Source organism: Notothenia coriiceps, unplaced genomic scaffold (assembly GCF_000735185.1).
Source record: "Notothenia coriiceps isolate Sejong01 unplaced genomic scaffold, NC01 NC01_scaffold00037246, whole genome shotgun sequence".
In the NCBI taxonomy this organism is placed as follows: Eukaryota; Metazoa; Chordata; class Actinopteri; order Perciformes; family Nototheniidae; genus Notothenia; species Notothenia coriiceps.
This window is the reverse complement of record NW_011369947.1, coordinates 2649894-2672442: the sequence shown is the minus strand read 5'-3', so window position 1 is coordinate 2672442 and position 22549 is coordinate 2649894. Positions and strand designations below refer to the sequence as shown.

Here is a 22549-nt window from a genome sequence, read left to right as displayed (position 1 = left end):
GGCCGTCACTTGAGCCCATCAGACTGTCCATATCTAAAATGTCCATGTCGTCCTCGTCCCTCAGGTCCGTGAAGTCCATCTCTTTGATGCGCAGCTCCCGGGGTTCGGCCATCAGCTGATCCCAAATATAGTCCGACTCTTTCTTGGGGGGTGCGGTTGCCGTGGCAGCCGTTGATGATTTGTCTGTCTGCTGCTGCTCTTTAGAGGCCTCCACCTCCGGAGGACATGTCAGGCCTTTGACCAGATCGCCAAACTTCTCTGCCACTGCTCGCACATTGCCCTGGTTGTCCAGATGCCCCACCTCCATTTTCTTCACGTTTTCCTCCCTGGCCTGTCTGTGAGCCTCCAGTGTGGAGATCCTGCTGGCCAGGCTAGCCACAGAGGAGTCGCCCACCTCTGCCTCCTTCTCACATTTACAGTTCTCTTTCTCCGTTTCTGCTACATTCTCTTCATCCTTGCTGGTTGTGGCCTGAGCGTAGAGCATGTCCAGCATGAAGCGCTTGCTGTTGAGTATTTTGTTGCACTGGTCGTTCACATCTGCGTCTTTAATGCACTGGGTCCACTGGCCTGTTGATACAGACACACATTTAAGAAAATGGGAGAAATATAGGTAGCCGATTATGATAGTAAGTGAATAAAATGTGACGTTAATAACTGTGCAATATATACCTGGCTGCTATATGCTGCTATGCATTACATTAATGCACACAATGTACAACAATATCTGTTTTCGTTTTTTTTTTTATTACTGCCGATTTGTATTCCATATTTTATTCCATTCCAATGTAAATACTGTTATATTTTACTATATTTTGTATTATTATAAATATTTTTCTAGTTCTCTACCTGTGTTTTGAATTCTTCCTTTACTTTTATGTATGCACCACGACACCAAGTCAAATTCCTCGTATGTGTAAACCTATCTGGTAATAAACCTGTTTCTGATTCTGATATCTTCAGGACTGTCACAGGATGTGTATTTTGTAAATTGTGTAATTATTTTTAATTTTGTTGTCTTTAATATTTTTTAATGCATGCTTCTTGGTTAACATTAAGCTGTCTTTGGCTCTGTTCTGCTGTGACAAATGTAAATGTCCCCTCTGCGGGACGAATAAAGGTATTCTGATTCTGAAATCAGCATGGAACATACCTGCTTCGATGTCGTTGGTGAGTTTCTCCTCCCGCTCCTCCCTCTCCAGAGTGCTACTTGTGGAGGAGATGCTGGATGCGGAGCAGTTGTCCTTTTCATTCACTTCCTCGTTCTGTCTCTCCTTCTCACTCAGCAGTACACTGTCTTCTACATCCCTCTCCGTCGGCTGCTCTTCCTCCACATTCACCTCCACCTCTGGTTGTCCCTCCTCTGCTACATCTACGACCTCCACTTCCTTCACTTCCTCTTCTGCTTCTACCTCATCCACACACTGCGTCTGCTCCTCAAGCTTCTCCTGCTCCGGCCTCTTTTCTGTCTCTATTCCTGACTGTTCATCTGACGCCGACTCTGGCTCAACATTCTGTTGGGACTCAGTCTCTTCAACATCCTCTGTCTCTGCAGGCGACTCTTTCTCAGTCTGCTGGGTGTCTGGCTCGGGGGGAGGTTCTGGTACTGTTAACTCTGGCGCTAGACTTTCGGGTCTGCTTTGCGGGTCAAGGTTTGGCTCTGAGATACGTTTGGTTCCTGGAAGAGAAATCCAAACAATGTGGAAAACAATGTTACTCGAGGTACAGTTATGTGCCTTTATATTATCTGATCAGAACATGTTTTTGTTTATAATGAAACGGTTTTAAATTGCTTCCTGACATGTCCTTAATTGCACCGAGAGACTTTGCATTTCCAGACTGTAGAAATAGTTCACAAAGCAATCATCAAATTCTGTTATCATGGCTAATGACCATAGAACGTACACACTCTGTAAAACACAAGCTGTGTAGCTGAGAAAGAGAGAGGTTCAATTCAAGCTTTGTTTAAGTTGTTAACAAATAAATATGTTTTAGAAAAAACAAATTAATGTAATATTGAAAGATACAAGCACTTTAGATCCTAACATCAATGAGGTTATCTCCATCAGCACACACATGCAAACAACATCAAAATACCTGTATCTACCTTCCTACTCTATCCCTGTTTAATGTGTTAATACATTTTGATTTGTATTTAAGATAAGATATACTTTATTGATTATTTTAAATACAGCAGCATGTCAAGCAAATAATTACAAATACAAAAGCGTAGAAAATAAATAACATAAATAACATTGAACACATGTTTCTAGAGTGTAATGCAGCTGCATCTAATTTCTTTATGAAAATCATCAAGTGTTGCCAAGCCCAGTGTGTGTGACAGGTGCACTGTGTCCGCCATGCTTGTATAACTCTGGTAATGATGATGAATAAACGGTACCAAACACCAGTTACCTGACGTTTGTTGTGCAGTGTCTTCCTGTGAGATGATAGACGAAGGAGTGGTACAGCGGGACACAGAGCGGCTCACAGGGTTGGGACTCAAACACAACGTGATCTCTGTTCGTCCTCTTGTTGGCACCCTGGGGCGCTCCCGCTCAAACTCCTCTGAGGCTAGCCTCTCCACGGCCTTGTACCTGCAATGATTAAATATAGCCTTCAGACGTCTTCGTTTAGATGCATGCTCTTTGGTTGTAAAAGCTTTCACCTCAGCCATTTAATAGTTTTGGTATAGTCTGATAGAAACATACATGCAAACGTACACATTTTTTGCTAATTGTAACAAATAACTTAAAGGTGGGGTAGGTAAGTTTGAGAAACCGGCTCGAGATACACTTTCTGTTACAGTATATTCCATGGAATGCTCTTAACATCCCGATAGCAATGAATATCTGAAGTGCTTTGACAAAAAATCCATAAAAAAATGTCATCTGTGGAAGCCGTGGCGCTGTAAAAAGCACGACCAATCATTTTAGCCGGCCCGGCTAAAATAACTGGATGGCCTACCTGCCTGTCAGCCTTCCATCTGTGCACAAACTTATCTCGTGCCCTCATTGGTCATGTGTGCGTTTNCAGTAGACCAGGTTATTCCAGTTACAAAACATATAACGGTGTTTAACTTTTCTGTTGGGTCTGTTCTGATAGTGCGTTCAATAAGTGTACGAAACTCTTAATTAAAAGTAACTCTCATTAACTAGTAAGCAAAAGAACCAAAGATGTTGTTCCCATCGAGCAAATCATTTTTCATTCTTTTTTTTTTTTTTTTTTTTTTTTTTACCATCATCTACTATATTGGTTACGGGTTGAGAGAGAGCAAGAGCGGTCGAGAGCCAAGTCTAATACGACATACACCTGCCCCTACTTGCCCGAAGCTCCCTGTGTACTCTGACATAATGATTTCAGCCCATCCCTCATGTTTGAAAAGAGGACCTTGTCAAACAGGGTCGGGTTAGGGTTACCGTGGATTCTTTAAAGAATTTGCTGTGGTTGTCACGTCATAATGTATAAACGAGCACACAATAACATTAATATTCCTCTGCCCATCATGATTACGTCCTAAACTATAGTTGCTGGATCAACCAAAAAATTGGGAAAAGACAAAAAAAAGAAAAAGGGTCCACTCAAGTCAGAAGACACAACTGTAGGAAAAATATTTGAGTTGAGTACCTCACTGTATGCTGACATGACTTCCATCTATAACAGGATACATAAATAAAAACATAATAAGAGCCAAGGGGTCCCTATTGGGGGCCATAACTGTGTAGGGCTTCTGTTAAAGTAGGAAATGGGGGAAGGGGGTCAAACACTGCTGGAAAGAAGTGAAACAGACAAAAGCTGCCTTTAAATATGGAGCCTTTTTATTTTAACAGCATCTCAGTGGCCATCCTTAGAGAGTTAATGCATGCACACAAAAGACCACAGCAACAGGATGAGCTCAGCTTGAACTCACTGAAACTGTAGGTGATACATTGGCTGACATGGGGGGTGGAAGCATAGCAGTATAAACATGTGAACACATCGAAATGGAACATTTTTGGAAGGCCTGTTTGACTATTTCTTGGCAGAAGCTGTCTTGTATAGGGGGTAATACCTAAGAGAACGTTCTCTTTCAAAAGTGAGAAAAGGTGATGCTTGTGCTAATCAAGTTCCAAGACGTATGAGTAGCTGGGCTGCTACAGCTGACACACCGTGTGTTTTCAACTGTTGAAATTTTGGGGAAAAACTTCAAATGGACAGGCAGAGTTCAATCTTTGACCGAAAACTAGATACATGACTTAAAAAGGCTTATTGAGAGTAAGATCTAATCTCCTTGAGCCATGTTTCTTCAGACTGGTTATGATGAGAGCCTGCAGATTCTGTCATATATTTTCCCCCTCCTCTTCTCTAGAGGGGCATGAACATTGTGAATATGCGGTAGATAAGCCAAAATTCCCAGGTGCAGCTGATGTCTGTGCATGGTGCGTGAGAGTGTGTGAGTGGGTGGATGCATGAGTGCATGCCTGTGTGTGTGTGTGTGTGTGTGTGTGTGTGTGTGTGTGTGTGTGTGTGTGTGTGTGTGTGTGTGTGTGTGTGTGTGTGTGTAAAACAACGAGTCCTACTCAAAGGAACAAGAGCGACTAGCGGCTGGGCCTTTTGGCAGCGGAGGCGCGCGGACGGGGACGGGGCACCGTAGCTCGGTGTGACCCGAGTGTCCCTCCCCCGGCCTCGAGGTTGTCGGCAATCCTCGTCTCTCACTTTGGACTCACTTATGTGTATGAAATGTCTCTACGACATACTTCTTTGGTTACGCTAACCTTAAAGATTGAATATGGAGTTGTTACCTTTTATACTAGTCCTCTTTCCCGGTGACCCTGGAAATTTATTGTCCACTTCTTTTAGATTCTCACTAAACTAAAACACCAACGGAATCCCTCTGCTAGTTGTTTCTAGAGTAGATTCGTCGTCGAGCTTGTAGGTACAACTACATTACTGTGAAATTTTTCGGAGTAATTTCGGGTGGATAGACAAACACGAGTGGGGCACCACAGTTAACCTGTAAGGAGTTTGGGAGGGGCTATTGACATGTGTCCACGTGTGTCCTCTATCTATTCAGTAACAACACACTATGGTCGGTCCCACGTCCGGTAGCCGGAGGTTCAAACTTTTCTTCCACAGCCGTATGAGTAAGTCGTTTTAGTGTCGACACACACAGACCCAATTTCTTAATGGCCCTGATCAATCACCTTAGGAAAAGTGTTTCAATTCTATTAAAAAAGATGTTTGGTATCCTTTAGTAACCTCGGTCGTCCATGCAGTACAGCTAATGACGACGTGAGCAGAAGTCGTCATTCAGGGGAATGTTTCTCCACCCCAGTGCCCTACTCCCACTGTGAGACCGGGGAGCGACTGACTCCTCCAATTAGTACAAAAGTATTTGTGTGAGACTACACCCAGACGAAACTAAGCGGTCACAACACGGTTCGGCGACTGACGAGACTGCGCGCCGAGACTCGAGTGTCGGCTCCTCTCCTGACCCTCCTTACCGAGACCGGACTGTACACACTCATTAATGGGACTAACTATTTCTACTTGAAACGGGACGACGACGGGTCGGTGTGTGCGGTGTTGTGTGTGTGTGTGTTGGAGGAGGGGCTCTGTAAGGAAGTGGCAGATCTTTTCCGGCTGTGTATTTTCAAATTCTAGCGCACTCGAGCTGGTTTCTCCAAAATTACCTACCCCACCTTTAAGTGGATGGTTATATTGTGTGTTGTATTGTACTTTTTATATTTGGGGTGTATTGTGGTTTTATGATACTGAAGGCTGTACAGTATATTTTAATAACCATGTATTATTAGTTGTAATGGACCAAATAGGGACAAAATGGAACTTTATTGAAACTATAGTAAATTGCATTGTACAAATACAAATATATAACATTTAGAGATTGAACTGCAATAAAGCTTTATTCTAAAAGTTAACATCTCTGAACATATCTTTTAGGGCTGGAACAAAAATGTATACCATGCCCATTCTGTAACAGGAATTTAAATACATTGATAAATTGCCCTGAAAAATCCTCTGTAAAGATAACACTTTAAAGATATGTGCATGTGTGATGAAAAATGAATTCAGGATTCAAAGAGTTATAGCCTATATGTGTGCTTTTGACATATGTTTGTCTTATTCCTCTCTTATTCACACACTCCAAAGATTATTATGAAGCATTTAATTTATGATGATTTATTTTTGATGACTCAGGGAGTCAAATGATTAAAAAGGAGATCCTCCGTTGCCAAAGTGCTGTCCAACATTTTTGGCTGGTGTTAAATGATCTCACATTCTTTACAGGGTTGAAAAAGGTAAGGGCATAAGAATGAGCTATAAATCATAGAGTGCTCACACTCACACTCAGACATGCTCAGAGGGAGATAACTGGAGCACATCCATGCCAAACCCCAATTACACACTTGTCCAGTCAACTTCGGGACGTCTTAATAGTGAGCAGGCCTTAAGGGGCTCTGACACCTATAAATAAGACAGAAGCTTTCCATCTGCTGTCAATTTTTAAATAGGATCTCAAAGCATTTACGGGCCTCTTGATCTGTTTGATCTACCTTCACAAGTGCAGCCTTACTATGTGATCCATGTGAACCCATGCACTCTAGAAACTCACCTCTCCTCTCTGGCGTGTCTTGCTTCTTCCCTCTTCTCTACATAATCTTTACTGAGAAAGAAACACAGACACGGAGCAAGGATTTAGGATATTCACTGTGTGCATGAATACATTATTTAAATTGCTCTACTAAAAATGATGGAAATTAAATCATAAAAAGGTAGGACAAAACAACAAATGCCTGTGCCTTGATTTAGTATTTCCAATGATCCTCACAAAAAATGGCACTCAAGCATTTAAAAGACTTGAGATTTGTGCATTTTTCATGATGATTTGTTCCAACATTTATTGGCTGTAGAGCTGCATATGGTAACTATGGAGACTAACTTGAAGCGGTTCCTCTCTTCTCTTTCGATTCTCTGCAGTCGCTCTTCTCTTTCCAAACGTCTTCGCTCTCTTTCCGCAGACAGAGACTCCTGATGCTGTCTATGTGAAGACGTTAGCAAGCCCCCTAAAGCAGGTCTAAAGGAAAAAGGATATATGTGATAACATCAGCAAACAATAAGTGATTGGTTTGAGTTCTGATTAAGGTCAGGGATGTCCAAACTTTTTTCACCGAGGGCCACATACATACAAATATACGGAGGGCTGGGCCGCTCACTAGAGGTATATTTAAGCAATAGCTCACGACAGGCCGTGGTATATGCTCATTATATCACAGCTAAGGGGCGTGGTTCGGCCTCATAAGTTCAGTTGTAAGTTAGCGTAATCAATCAAATGTAGGACAATGATGCTTGTGAGTGTTGGCCTCAGATTGATTATAATAAGGAGAAATAGGAAGGGTGTATTTCAAGCTTGATATAAGTCATTGGGCTTTTTTCTTATCAACTAAGATATGTTAGAAAATGTTTCCAACTTGAATTGACTGAATGTATTTGAAAAGTGGTCTTATGAACACACGAATACTACTGTGTAATATATTTTACATTTATATTTAAGAAGTACACTATTAGACAAGCACAAGTTTCATTTTGAATTTGATGAGGGCCGATTCAAAATGGTCCGCCGGCTGCAATTTGGACACCCCTGATTTAGGTATTTTCAAATGAGTTCAAAGGAGAGCTTTACAGATTGGGTGAGCTACTGTACAATAATCAGCCATAAAGACTTAGTATTCTGCGTTGGCTGTGGAAAAGTTCAGATGCCAACCTGTCAACTGATTTGGAGTCTGGTGTGGAGGCAGCTGAACTGGTGAGGCGCTGGCTGGGTGACGTGGGAGGGGGGTGCCTGCCAGGGTATGGACTGCCATTGGCACTGATCCTGTGAAAGGAAGGTTGAAATAAATGCCTTGTTCTCTCATAAGACATTTTTGACTGAAAGACAGAGAAGGATGGACAACATTTGAGGAACCTGTGATGTGATGTGAATTCCAATGTCATACTGCTGAATAGTTTACACTGAGATATGACTGTGTTGAGAGCTCTTAAGCACCTCTCCCATGTGATCTGAATAGCTTTCCTGTGAGGAAAGCTGTGTCATCAAAGTCTGAATGGTATCTGCAGGTGTACTGCTCATCCATGTCTGTGTATGCAGACTATCTTTTATAAATGCATCTTTTCACTAAACCCACTCTTTTCTCCGAGGCCTTGTTCTTGTTGTGTTGAATGGGATCGGAGTGAACTGCACATTCAGTCCTAGAACAGTTTCACAACAAATAAAAATAGCTAACAAAGATGATATAATCAATAATTGAAAACACACTAGTGTTCAACTCGGCTTTCAGACAGACTGAAACGAATAAAGTGATTGTTAAGTTCATAATAGTGTTTTGAGTTTCTACTAGAACATGTTCGCATACTTTAATGTTTAAAAAACGGTTTCTGTCTCTAAAGGATGTTCTCAAGCCTTGGGGGGGAATCTGGATGGCTTGTTGTTTCCCATGTTGTCTTTCTTAGGCAGCCTAAACAACTGTCTGGGTTGACATATCTCACAGTTTGTGGGTTGGTAGGCACTGCAGATACCAACATGTAGAGTTGCAAGAAAAAGTATGTGAACCCTTTGGAACTACCTGGATTTCTGCATAAATTGGTCATAAAATGTGTTCTGATCTTCATCTAAGTCACAACAATAGACAAACACAGTCTGCTTAAGCTAAAACCACACAAACAATTATATGTTTTTATGTTTTTATTGAACACACCATGTAAACATTCACAGTGCAGGGTGGAAAAAGTATGTGAACCCTTGGATTTAATAACTGGTTGACCCTCCTTTAGCAGCAATAACCTCAACCAAACGTTTCCTATAGTTGCATATCAGACCTGCACAACGGTCAGGAGGAATTTTGGACCATTCCTCTTTACAAAACTGTTTCAGTTCAGCAATATTCTTGGGATGTCTGGTGTGAATCGCTCTCTTGAGGTCATGCCACAGCATCTCAATTGGGTTGAGGTCAGGACTCTGACTGGGCCACTCCCGAAGGCGTATTTTCTTCTGTTGAAGCCATTCTGTTTTTGATTTACTTCTGTGCTTTGGGTCGTTGTCCTGTTGCATCACCCATCTTCTGTTGAGCTTCAATTGGTGGACGGATGGCCTTAAGTTCTCCAGCAAAATGTCTTGATAAACTTGAGAATTCATTTTTCCGTCGACGATGGTAATCTGTCCAGGCCCTGAGGCAGCAAAGCAGCCCCAAACCATGATGCTCCCTCCACCATACTTCACAGTTGGGATGAGGTTTTGATGTTGGTGTGCTGTGCCTTTTTTTCTCCACACATAGCGTTGTGTGTTCCTTCCAAACAACTCAACTTTGGTTTCATCTGTCCACAGAATATTTTGCCAGTAGTGCTGTGGAACATCCAGGTGCTCTTTTGCAAACTTCAAACGTGCAGCAATGTTTTTTCTGGACAGCAGTGGCTTCCTCCATTTTATGACCAACTTATGCAGAAATCCACGTAATTCCAAAGGGTTCACATACTTTTTCTTGCAACTGTATGTGCACAAGCACTGAAGATAATTATACTACTTCCCCTTTAATGTAAATCACAAAAAAAACATTTTATATCTTGTCCCTGCTCTTTTAATCTTGACCTGTTTACACCTGGCCTTACCTTTCAGCCCAGGTAGGCTTTCTGGTTGTGTAAGATTTAGGAAAGGTGTTTGTATCTCTCAGGCTGGAGATGGAAGTGAGAAAAAGAGGAAAGTAGCAGTCAGGGGAGACACTCCAAGGATCAAACAGTTAAATGTTAGTCAGAAAAGCAACATAGTGAGACAGCAGCAGAAGGTAAGTGTGCTGGAAGACAACACAACAACAAACTTGACAGGGGCAAGAAGACAATATCTCTTTTAGTCTTACTGATTCATTGTGCCATTTAGAAGGCTAAACAAAAAGTGTTTATTAAAAATAAATCAATTATTTTTAACTGAATCACTTATTATTGTCCATTGCACTGAGAATAAAGAATCATTTGTGCTTGGATGCATCATGGATACGCTCTGCTATGTCCAGACTATCACGTTTCTATTGCGCTCTGCAAAAACATGCATTACTAAGAGAAAGTGTCTGTGACTTATAATACTTTAAATTCCTTAAATGCTTTGATTTGATTGATACAGTGAGGGACACAGACACCGGTGATGGGAAGGACCACGTTTTAAAGGGGTAACGGTAAAAAACAAGCAGACGAACTGTGGCTCCTGCCCTCTAACCTGCAGCGCCTCTCTCTGTCCTGGCCCTTCTCACTCTCCTCAGCCCCGACAGACACCTGGCTCTGGTTCAAGTCAGGGGACGGAGGGAGAGGTCGGGGGGGAGGGGGAGGAAAGGGGGCTGAGGCCGGGGCCGATTGACACCGAGGCTGCGCTGAGACTGGCACTCTACGGGAGACACAGTCAGGTGGCCGGAGACTAACGCTCCTCTTTTTAGGAGCAATGGACACGGGAGAGGACGTCCTGCTGAGACATTCTCTCTGTCCTGGTTGGTCACTGGCTTTAGGGAGGATGTTGGTCATACACATTAAGTTCAAACACATGTAAGGAGTGTCTGCTACAGCCGGAGCCGCACTAGGATGACAAAATACAAGAGAGAGGGAGGACAATACTTACAAATGGCTGGGAGATAATATATGAGGGAAATGGGAAATCAAGCTTGACCTAAAATACCTGTGAGCGCCCTGTTTAGAGGACTCAGTGACTGGATGACTTTCATCATCTGCCTCTTCCTCTTCCTCTTCCTCATCCTCCTCCTCCTCCTCTCCTTCCTCCTCCTCCTCTCCTTCCTCCTCCTCCTCTTCTTCCTCATCCTCTTCTCTGTAGCGAGAGGAGGGGTCGAGGGTTGAAAGGAGGTAAGGCGAGAGGGGAGAGAATTTGGACAGAGACAATATGAAAACACAGAGTAGAGGAAAAGCCCGGGCAAGACAACACACAGAAACGACAAACACTTAAAAACATGCTTGTCAAAAAGCATTAGAAGTAGAAGAAGAGAGACAAACATTGAACAATGTATGAGAAGGTTAGTGGATTTTGACAATAGTCAAAGACAACATCTCAAAAATGAATATTAGACATGCAAGGCCAACAGTTAAAACTACTTTCAAGTGTATTTTATATGGCAGCATTAGTGCAACAAGTGTTAGGTTTGAAAGGTCTCTCTGTGATTTTAATTGAGGAAAAAGTATTACATTCAATAACAAGTGTTGGAGATGTAGAAATATGTTGTGTGTTTGAGCTGATAGTCAGGGATACATCGTAAAACACGAGTCTGTGTCCACTTTGCTTTTTGGATCCCTCTTGGTTGTCTGGATTTCATTAACAATATGGACTCTGGTGATCTTCAAAGGCGGCTAGGATTTCCTGTGGTAGACTGGAAGAAGCTAGTCTGGTATCATATGACCTGCTAGACTGAATTTAAGTATACCTTAAGACCTGAGTGCTACCAGAAATATTACTGCTACTTTAAAAACGCGTGATTAATGATAGGTGATTTAATTATGTTGAACTAGGCCAGACATTAATCAGTCGGGGATTGAAACACAAAAAGAAAGGCTGCATATCATTCTTAGTTTAAAAATCACGCCATGTTTTTGTTTTCCGTCGTGTGACCTTTAATAAAAAGTGCAATGCATGGTTAACATGACTTCCATAAAGAAGGACTGTATGACTAACTTTTTCTGAAGCTTTTATAGGACATAGTTGGAGCTACTGCACAATTAAATAAGATCGCAATTTGCCTGAATCACCAAATGTGGTTTTTCTGAGTTAGTGTAGTCACAAAGTTGTGTTGTATATAAAACAGATGGCATTGTGGAGTTTAATGAATTCCCACTGAAGGAAGCATGACTTGAGACTGAGAGCAGATAGCTCATATCGTGTGTTTACAGAAGCTTCCTATTTCCATCTGTGGCAGGAGAATGTCTTTGACAGTGGGGAAATTAATTCAAATGTCACTTTGCAGCAAGGATCTCGTCTTGGCTGTTCTTTAAAATTACTATATAATTAAATTATCTGCTTTGGCTCTAGAGAGAATAGACACATCTCTCCAAGGCTGAAATATAATACAACACTTGCAGTCAAGCTGTTTCCTATGAAACAGAGTAATACTCCACGGAGCAGGGAGAATTTGGGATTCCATTTTAGTTGCAGGTATCTCTAAATATAAAAAGATCAAAACAAACCCTCCTGGCTGAACCTTTTATAACCAGGATCAGACCTAGGTCAAGCTAAAATGGAAGCAAAGATAACATTTAATTTCTCTCTTGACAATGTTCCACTTTTCCATTTCTCTCTGTCCTCCCCCCCGCCTCACCTTTCACTGATGTCTTCAACACGTTGGCCACCGAAGGGCAGGAAGCGGCTTGCGGGAGTATGAGGGCTGCTGGGAGATGCTGGGGCGGAAGCGTGGCCTCTGCTGTTTTGGAGCGAATGTCTCCGGCTGCGTCTTCTCTCCAGGCCTCGCTTCTCATTGGTTCCCCCGACACTGGCCCGCCGGCGCTCCTTGCGGACGCTGGGAGGCAGTTGGGTTTCCTCGTCTCCGTCCTCGTGGCGGAGAGTGATCTGGATAGAAAGCATCACAAAAAAAACTGAGCAAATAATAATAATAATAATAAGAGATGGCAAAAGTACACACGTCCTTTACTCAAGTAGAAGTACAGATACATCGTGTTTAAAAATACTCTGGTAAAGTAGAAGTACTGACTAAACTTCTTTACTCAAGTAAAAGTAAAGAACTACGGGCTTTGAAATGTACTTAAGTAAAAAGCACCCATAACTACCAACTGTTTTAAAAAGTAACTGACCTCCCTTTGTATTAATAGAACAATAATGTCATTGTTAGCTAATGAATGTTTCGATGCTGAACGACGGCAACATGACAAAGTTCTCATTGGTCCCTCTTCTTTAGAGAAGACCAGGAAGTGATGGATACATGGATCATGTTCAAATCAATAGGCACGCAATGACTCTAAATAATAATGATCACGCCACCAAATGCAGGTTAAAGCTAAAGTAACAAACCTGTTTTGAAAATGTAAGAAGTAGAAAGTACAGGTGTTTGTGTTAAAAATGTAAGAAGTAAAAGTAAAAAGTCGTCAGAAAAATAAGTAGTGGAGTAAAGTATTGATAACAGAAAAATGTACTTAAGTACAGTAACAAATTATTTGTACTCCACTACTTCCCACCTCTGATAATAATAATAATACATGGGATTTTTACAGCGCTTTTCCTAATGCTCAAAGACGCTTTACATACAATCAGAACAGAAACAAAACAAAGAGATTAAATAAACTAAATAAATCAAACAGCAGCCCTGTGACCCATGACACACATGATCTTTAATATTACATTAAGGCTAGTTGTTATGGAAACATTTGGCGGTTTAGGCTTCCTGACCTCGTAGATGTTGAACTGTTCTACGAGGTCGAGGTCCGTGCCCTTCCTGCTCAGGTGTCTCTGGGCCACCGCTTCGACACCCTGCTCCTCCAGACAGTCCACCATGTCGTAGTACGAGTCCTGATCTGGCAGGCCTGCCAGCGTCTGAAACACATTCAATAAAACATTTACAAGATATAACCTTGGCTCTGCAATATCTTGGGTTAACTGTGAAAGTGAATTGAAACAATAAAGAAGGATCGGCTGAGAGACAGAAAGGGAGTACAATTACTTTTGTTTTGTTCAAACCTTGAAAACATTTAAATGGAATCAGTAGCCAGATATGCTATCCAAATAAACTTCATTCATATTGGGTTGGTCTCCAGTGTAACTATATCTCTGTGCACTATACAACTGGGCAGGTTCATTATATTCATGATACTGCACAGTCAATAGTTCTAAGAACCTAAGAACTGTAGGTAGTTTTCTTACCTTATTGATGAGTGTCATCGCATACACCAGCAGCTCTGTATCCACTCCATCCTTCTCCTCCAGGATTTCCATGATGTTTGACCACAGTTTTGTTCCTGCAGCAGAGAAAAGGCATGCAACACATTGTGTATCACAAGACAAACTCAAGACGCACTTGATGACAAAGATACCTGTATTAATAATAAAGTCGTAACTAATCCATCGGCTAGTTTTAAGAAATAAAAAACATTGCAACCTTGAAGTTGCAACAGGGAGCCGGAATCCAAACAAAAACAATGCTGTCATCCCATGGCTCCAGAAAGAGAAACGCAGTCAAAATGGTCTGCAATAGCCTCAATAAAAGCGTTCTGAGGAAAAATAGAGCGGGGGCGATTCGATCTCCGGCTGTGAGTGTCAGACACAAGAGTCAAGTCCATCTTATCAGGAGACTGAGGATCAGGTTCAGTCTTCTTATGCAACAGCAGAAGTGACGGGATAAGAGCTGAGACAGAGGGATACCTGACTCCAGCACAGCCAATGATCAGCCTCCTCTCACAGTACAATGTGGAGCCTTCAGAGCGGCAGGTAACTGAACCCCGCTGCAGACAGAAGTTACAATCTTTCTCAATAAGCCTCGTTCCATGCATAGCTCTGGAGCTGTACAGGACAACTGATCTGAAAACGGTGTAACAGTAGACTGTGATCTGCAGTCAGCTGAACAGCAATACAGCCACCATGGATGACTTGATACGTGGAATTAATTTAAATATTAGCCCTTAATGTGAATTTTCTTTTTCACGTTTAGACTATTCAAATAATAAATGAAATATCTCACTTCACTTGAGAATTTGAACAGCAGATAATAACAGCTTTCATAATGCAGATGTGATGTTTCAGTGATATGTAAACTATGTCCTCTTAGGTGGAAAAACCACATTCAAATAAAAATCTTTGGATGTAATATCCACAGAACATTTGACAGTTTCCCCTGTCTGCTGATTTTGGCTTTAACATCCCAACATTTCTGTAAACGTACCTCTTTTGGCATCCACAGCATTAACAGCCTTTATGAGCAGGGCGGCGTTAGACTCGGTGTACTCCACAAACACCAGCAGCAGTTTTAGGGCTGTCTTCACCACCAGACGAAACTGCATAAAGAGAACAAATTAAGTTAACACAGATATCACAATGTGGCCCTAAAACCAATCATTAAACAAAGAATCCACTGAATTTCAATTGTAAACTTCATGCTTAAATAAATGGATCAACACAACACAAAGGCTGAGCCAGCCCTTGAACGAACAACTATCAAATGGTATCATTATTTTCTAATAAAAGCTTTTCCTGTCTAAAACGTCTTGAGAGGTTTGATAAGAACCATGTGTGTCGCTGGGCGAATGAATAGACATTTAAAAGCTCATGGGGAGCATACTATTCTGTACTGAAATAATGAAGAATACCACGCACTTAAAAGTGACTACAATCAGAATCAGATAAAGACCGGGTTATAATAAACAAGAACAGTGTTCAATATTTCAGCAGCCAAATAAAATAATTATCGGACAAAAAAATTGAAGTAGAGAGAAAACTATCAGAGAGGGGAGTAGTGGGTCTGAAACACCATCAACATCATGTCAGTGGTGATAAAACCTTCAGAGATAATTTAATACGTCTGAACAGCTGCCACATCTGCACTACAACTGGTTGACTGTTGACAATGGAAATGTGGCATGTAAATTGATTGGGAAGACACGGTTTGATAAAAAAATAAATAAGCAGGGTGCCAAATAATATTCCAATATTTATGTGGGAATAGAAAATGGTAAAATGGTAAATGGACTGTGCTAATATAACGCTTTATCCAGTCTTTACGACCCCTCAAAGCGCTTTACATACTACATGTCATTCACCCATATTCATACAGAGCAGTGTACCTTACTCTAGGAACTAACATGCAAACACATTCACACACCGTTGGCCATGCCATCGGGAGCAACTCAAAAAAAGTAATTAGTATGAACAGAAAACAGTGAGNTCTGTGTCTGAGAGTGTGTGTGTCTGTGTTTGGTGTGTGTGTGTGTGTGTGTGTGTGTGTGTGTGTGTGTGTGTGTGTGTGTGTGTGTGTGTGTGTGCTGCAGCAGCAGGGGCAGTTCATCTTTTATCAATCAGGGTTAATTACTCACAACATGTCAGGCCAGAGCATTCCTCACAGTCCTCTCCTGCTGTGAGCTCAGAGCCGGGCGTCACAGCAAGTCAGCGGCTTGGACAACATGGCGAATCAAAGCAGACCACATCAGAGTGTGTTTATGAAAACATGATTAACCTCCTCAGTCAGCGAGGGCCAGAGTGTCACCCTCTCCTGTGACTCCCCCCCCTCTTTGTAAGGGACTACTGCTGACAGACGAGTGACAGCAGTAATGACATGACGTACAGCTGCTCCAATGATTCCTATGGTTTGTAGAAAAAATTATCTAACTTTGTGAAAAGTGATTAAAATAACTAGTCACGGTAATTCTTTAAACACAGACACACACAGCTGTGATTTTGCTGAATGAGTAATGCGCGACACGCTTCTTTTCAAACTGGAAGCCGATGGCTGACCTGCGGTATCATCACAACAATGACTTCTATCTCCTGTGTGCACCTGTGTACAGTATCTGGTGAGGGTTTGAGGAATGTCCAATTGAAAACAGGGGTGAGAAAAGATAGGTGGCTTTAATGAGGCTTTTTAAAGTGTCATTACACAACATGGATGTTCAGCTGCTGATAGATGAGACTTTGTTGATCGTTCCCTAAAGGCAACCACAAAATCAAATGACTCTTAGATTTTTCTCACATGTTATTTAAAGGTCCCATGGCCATTTCTACTGATCATATTTCCATTGTTGAGGTATACTAGAATTCCAAATCGCATTGGTTTCTCATACAGCATCTCTGTAAAGTATGTGTATTCACCAGGTATTCACTCTCTGTCCTAAACGGCTTGTTGGAGCTCCTGCCCCCCCCCTCCCTGTGAGCCCAGTGTGCTCTGATTGGTCTGGACGTTGCGAGGCTTGTTGCGAGGCTCGTTGCTGCGAGGAGCGGACAGGTTTCCGGGTCGGCGATACAGCGAGAACAAGCGAAACTCATCCTGAGCACACACAAACACTCACAGCTGAAATAAAAACAATAAGTGTGGCTTGATATTGAGTAAGAAAAAGGTTTATAACGCTGTGAGAATGGGTCTGCGGAGAGCATTTCTCCGCGATCCCAACTCGTCTATTACCAGCGTTTACCAGCCAAGGGATCCTGGTGTGTGAGGAGCTCCGTGGATTGGTCCATTTGGTCCAATCCGGTCATTTGTTGTTGATTTGGGTGTTGACACGTCACAGAACCCAGGAAGCAAACAATGGAAAAAGGAAAATCTCCAACGAGGCGTTCTGGGGCAGCATAGACAGGTCTTTTCTGTGTTAGAGTTTTACTCGCTACAGGGTGTACTTTGAGGTTTTTTTACTCTGCAGACCATTTAAATGCATAAAAACCTTCATAACACACAAGGGGACGGGTAATAACCGGAAACGCATGACACGGGCCCTTTAAGACATCATTAAAATATATTGTCGATAGAATCTGGGTTTTTTGTACTTAAGCTTGTGAAATATAAACAAATGTCTATATAAAATGTTGATTTAATTCAATGAGCATTAGTTAAGCTAAAGAAACGATATGACTGACGAACCTCGCCAGGAACCACACAGTAACCTTTCTTTTAGATTCATTATAAGAAATTATTCTTGCTGCCATTTATGTACAACTCAACTTTGAGCATGAGAAACCACATAAGCTGATGATACCCCGTGAACAGTTAAGTAAACTGATACTGCAACTGTTTGAAAGAAATACAATTACCTTTCATTATGAGAAACTGCAACCTTAAGAGTCTGGTTTAAAGGAAACATCTAATAACTCTGAGAGTAATCGCCCTTTGTGAACTTCAAATAGAACTGATTTCCACACACTTCTGATTAAATTAGTCGTGAAACTGCTCCGGAAAATGGAAAGTTACCTGTGAGTTGCAGTCCAGGTATTTAAAGTTAGATTAAATCATTATACTAGGGCAAACTTTCCCAGCTTTTTTCCGAAAAAGCTGGGACCTTGTATCCAGAACATGGGAATTGTTTTTAAGGTTAACAACAGACAGTCATCAATAACTTCGGAAGAGGGTTAATAAGAAGAGCATGTGAGTGGTGAGTATGTACAGGACACCCCCTACTTCAAGCACTGATCTGGGGCCAAAAATGTGGGCCTCGATACAAGTAATCATGAGCAGCTCTATAATACCTCACACAAAGTTCAACAATAACATTGCTAAGTCTCTTTGCATGTATGTCACGTAATGAGATGTTGGCAGACAATGAGCTGCCTTCAAAGCACAGTGATTAGAATTTAAATGTAAGCCATTATGGGAAAAGAGAGCCAAGGAAGAAAGATTTAGCTAAAGAGAAACTCTGAAGTGTTCAATGAGACTGCTGGCGTCTGTACAGCACTCTCACAGTCTATTTCCTACGTACATATACGTTTGCCCTAAGAGAACAGTTGAATGGTATCGAGCTGCAGATAGGGAGCCACAGTGTGGAAGAGACGGACCCAGTTTCGAGAGAAGTAAAAACGAATGCAACCGAGGTCTGGTGGAAGTGTTTCTTCTGGGCCTCTCCCTCTCATAAACCACAGCAATTATCTTCCACAACCGCAGGAATGTGCAGGAAAGGCTGCTCCCTGACCACTGCCGAGGTGAGAAGCACTCTGAGGTCTGGGTGGCAGAACCAACACGAGCCGACCTACTAAAAAAAAAAGAGAGGAAACAACCGTATCTAAGAAGATGCAGGAAATAACTCACCATCGTCCACTCGACAAAACTGTTCACCCTCCTTCCACTCACAATTATGGCCCTATGGTTTAATTTACATTTGGGAATTTATCAAAACTGGGTCAGCCAAACTGTCTGTCAGCGGGCAACATTTATTTTATCAGGATGTTGGGATAGGGGCCAAATCTCCATCCCATACAGTGCAATTTTAGGGCCTCTTATGTTATTATGCTCTGCTTTAGCAGGGAGCTGCACTCAGGTCTGAAGTGTGCCTCCCTGTACCCGTGTAATGTGGACGTGGTTTACTGCAAAGTCTGGAAAATAATTTTTATGAAGATTCTTGTTCTATTGTGTCACCTTAATTATAGTGAATTATTTTAATTTCAAGATTAGTGTCAACACTGGATTCTGGGAACGCATAAGGAGACACAGACAGCACTGACGTATGAAATAACAATATATCATGACCCCTTTACTGTTAGTCAGTATTGGTGGAAACAACCACATTAGTGCTACACATAATCAATGTTAATTAAAAAGTATAGATTAGTACAGATAACTGAAATCTATCCGAGCAGCTGAAAGATTTCCTGTGCCATTTATCATGACTGCATGACGGCTTCCAGCTAGCTTCTCATTTAGAGTCTACCATAAAAAGAGCTGTTTACAACTGTCAATTATGAGCTGAATAAGACATGTTCATGGGTTACAGTCCATTTGTTGTTCAGCTAATCACCCAGCCCATTAGAGCCAGACAAACTGCCTCTGCCAGTCAAACTCCAGTCGCCCACTGCCAAACTTAAATCGAGCCCTTTACAGTAAAACAACGGGGGGTGCTTCCATTTTCACTCCGAATACATGTCTGCCAGTATTTAACACAATTTACGGTGGGTCTAAGCTCAAACTAATTCCCTAAAGACAAACAAACAAACCTCATGGAATAATAGCATGAAGTAAGGCAGGAGAGACTTTCCAGTGGCTTTGCAGACCTGATCAACTTCTGCATTGTTGAACTACAACCCTGTAAGGAAAATAAAAAAAGCTCAAACATATGACACGTCTCCATTTCTTCTCTATTTAAAATGGTATGGAGCTGATAGATTATAACTGCTGCTGTTCCGAATGTCAGTAAACTCATTTTAGGACAATTGGGGAAAGCCCAGTTTTTCCCATGCCATCCAAGTGGGGAAGACTTTGGAGGAAAGCTGCTGCTAGACATCCACCCACTCGTAGAGCGGGCTGAAAGATGAGCTGCGGTAAATTCTTACTGCTCTTGAGAGAGTAGTGGTGTGATTGGCTCTGGTTCTGGCCAGCCGTGTGCTGAATTCAGGCCCAAAAAACCGTCAGCTCACAGGAATCAGCTGTAAAACGCACCCCAGTGCTGAGGATTTCACTGTATCTGCCTGCGTGCTACATTAAGGCAAACATATTTATTTCTGTTCAAATTATGGTTTATGTTTCTTAGACGGCAAGTTTAGAGATGATCAAATAAACTATGGAGAAATACACCAAATGAAACATTATTAGAATATAATTGGCTTGTATTCTAAATGCTGTTACAGTAAAACAATGAAGGGTTGCAATTCCAGTGCAAGTGAGGTTGCTCAGACGGAAAACTACAGAGAGATGGAAATCAAAAGAAGGGCAGATTGTAGGTCAGGCAGGTGGGGTTGAATAAGGTTCAGATGCAAGCTGTTTGAACAAGTGAGGAGGATCTGAAAGGGGCTGTAGGGGTCTGCAGGGGTCTGCAGGGTCTGACACAGGGGGAGGACAGGGTGGGACGGCACCAAGCCTAACCAAAAACCTCACAACAGCCTTTGTGTTTTCTGTATAGATACATATAAAACAGTCTTGTCATCATGAATATACTTTAAACTTGTGGTTACTAACCTGTGGGTAAAGGATGGTAAAATGACAGTTGATTTGTTTCAAGATAGTATAAACAGTGTATAGAGTAGTGTTTGTCAGTCAGTCAGTTAGAAAGTTTATTCTATTTAATACGGAGAGGCCAGGCTGGAGGCAAAGCCAAATGAAGTTGTATTTTTTTTTTCATACCAAAAGTGATGAGTCTTAAGGATACTTAATTAAAGGGGACCTATCATGCAAAATGCACTTTTGTACGTCTTTTATACACGAATATGTGCCCCCGGTGTTCCAGGGAACTCACCAAGTGTCAGAAAACACAACCCTCTCTCTTTTCCTCCATACCCAAATCTCTTAAAAAGGGACTGCAATGGATCTGATACAGACTGATCCAGATTTGAACACTTCTCTGATGTCACAGAAGTGGCGCTACGGCTATTGGGCCAACTCCACCAATCAGGAGGAGACAGCCACGGACATTGCCGTTCGAAAGCGCTGGAGACGCTGTAGTACATATGCCAGGCCTGTAGATGGTGCTGTTCTCACAGAATCAGCCCATGCAAAGACAGTGTTAAATTGAGCGAAATGAGGAATGGCTAAAATGCATGATCTGTTTGGTATTTTGAAAAATAAAAAGTATAAATATGCCTTATATAAGGTATGGTCCTACACTATATTATTCAAATATAGCATGATAGGTCCACTTTAAATATGAAAAATATATAAAGCTTCCTCAACAGGACAAGAACTGGTAAGTATTGACATTTCTGCCGGGACAAACAAAAGCAAACTAACCACAAACTTCAGAGCATCAGAGTGGCATCATGGATACTGTACTGTGTGTGGGTTTGTGAAAATGCAGTGTTTTCAGAAAGGCATTGCACAAAGCTGAAGCAGGAGCAGTGATTGGCTCTGAGAGTTGCAGGAGATCGGGTGAGATCGTGTGATGCACGTGATCTCATGTTCCCATGGGATCTCATTACAATCAAGGAGTTAAGGTTTCCATACGACAAAGCATTCGATCTCCTTCTTGCACCAAACACAGGGCTTGTCTGCGTGTGTGTCAGCAGTTCCTGTGTTTTCCATCTCAGATTTAGTTTTACCTAAGATCCCTCGAACAAGGAAATGATCACACCTACAATAACCAGCCTACACACATTGATGCCTTTGCACGAAGCATCTTAAACACAGCCCAGACAGAATGGAAATGTTTATCCAGACGATGGGCCCTAGTAAAGGTCTCCCCTTCTACAAAAAAAGACCTATAACACAGCCAGACAACACAATACACATTGTTTCCAACAAGAGCTTCCAAACGCTGTTAAGCCAACTGTGCCTGGGTTGTCACTTAATGCTCAGAGAAATGGTCAGAACAGCAAGGAGAGAATTCAGTTATGCTCTGTTCAATATGTTTATAACTTAGGTCAGAGTTGAACACAGAAAGATTGTGATTCCAAATTCAGATAAAAAAAATATTCCAGTATAAAATGATATTTTGGAAATTAGACATTATAATAGAGAAATCTAAGAAGTAGTGACATAGCTAAATGAAACCACTATCATGCAAACTTAACCATCATGCAATTTTTATTTAGTTGATAAAGTATCTGTTCATTGATATCAAGCATTTCATAGTTTAAAGATGCCAAATCAACTATATAGAATATTTAAAGGTTAATTATCCATACAGGTTTTCCATCCAACCTAACACCAGATCACTGATTAAAATTCATTTAACAAAGAGAATAAGAAGAATTAGCCGCTATTGTGTTTTTAGTGACACACGTTTGACCCGCACACTGCTGCATTGACGCATGGCTCAATATTCTGCCTTGCTGATCTGCCACATATAAAATGTAATGCCACCGCACACACACACACACACACACACACACACACACACACACACACACACACACACACACACACACACACACACACAAACACACACACACACACAC

The 22549-nt window shown here is 41.7% G+C and overlaps 1 protein-coding gene across 1 annotated transcript in view; it reads right to left on the bottom strand.

Moving 5' to 3' along the window:
- fhod3b (formin homology 2 domain containing 3b) overlaps positions 1-15155 on the bottom strand; it is a 26119-nt gene extending 10964 nt beyond the window's left edge. The window contains exons 1-10 of the mRNA XM_010795468.1: positions 14916-15155; positions 13901-13995; positions 13430-13573; positions 12348-12595; positions 7760-7870; positions 6938-7072; positions 6611-6661; positions 2413-2594; positions 1151-1675; positions 10-567 (exon numbers count right to left, since the gene is read on the bottom strand). Coding sequence (XP_010793770.1) covers positions 10-567; positions 1151-1675; positions 2413-2594; positions 6611-6661; positions 6938-7072; positions 7760-7870; positions 12348-12595; positions 13430-13573; positions 13901-13995; positions 14916-15033 — 2167 coding nt within the window. The 5' untranslated portion in view covers positions 15034-15155. The remainder of the gene's footprint in view (positions 1-9; positions 568-1150; positions 1676-2412; positions 2595-6610; positions 6662-6937; positions 7073-7759; positions 7871-12347; positions 12596-13429; positions 13574-13900; positions 13996-14915) is intronic.
- Positions 15156-22549: the final 7394 nt, after the last annotated feature.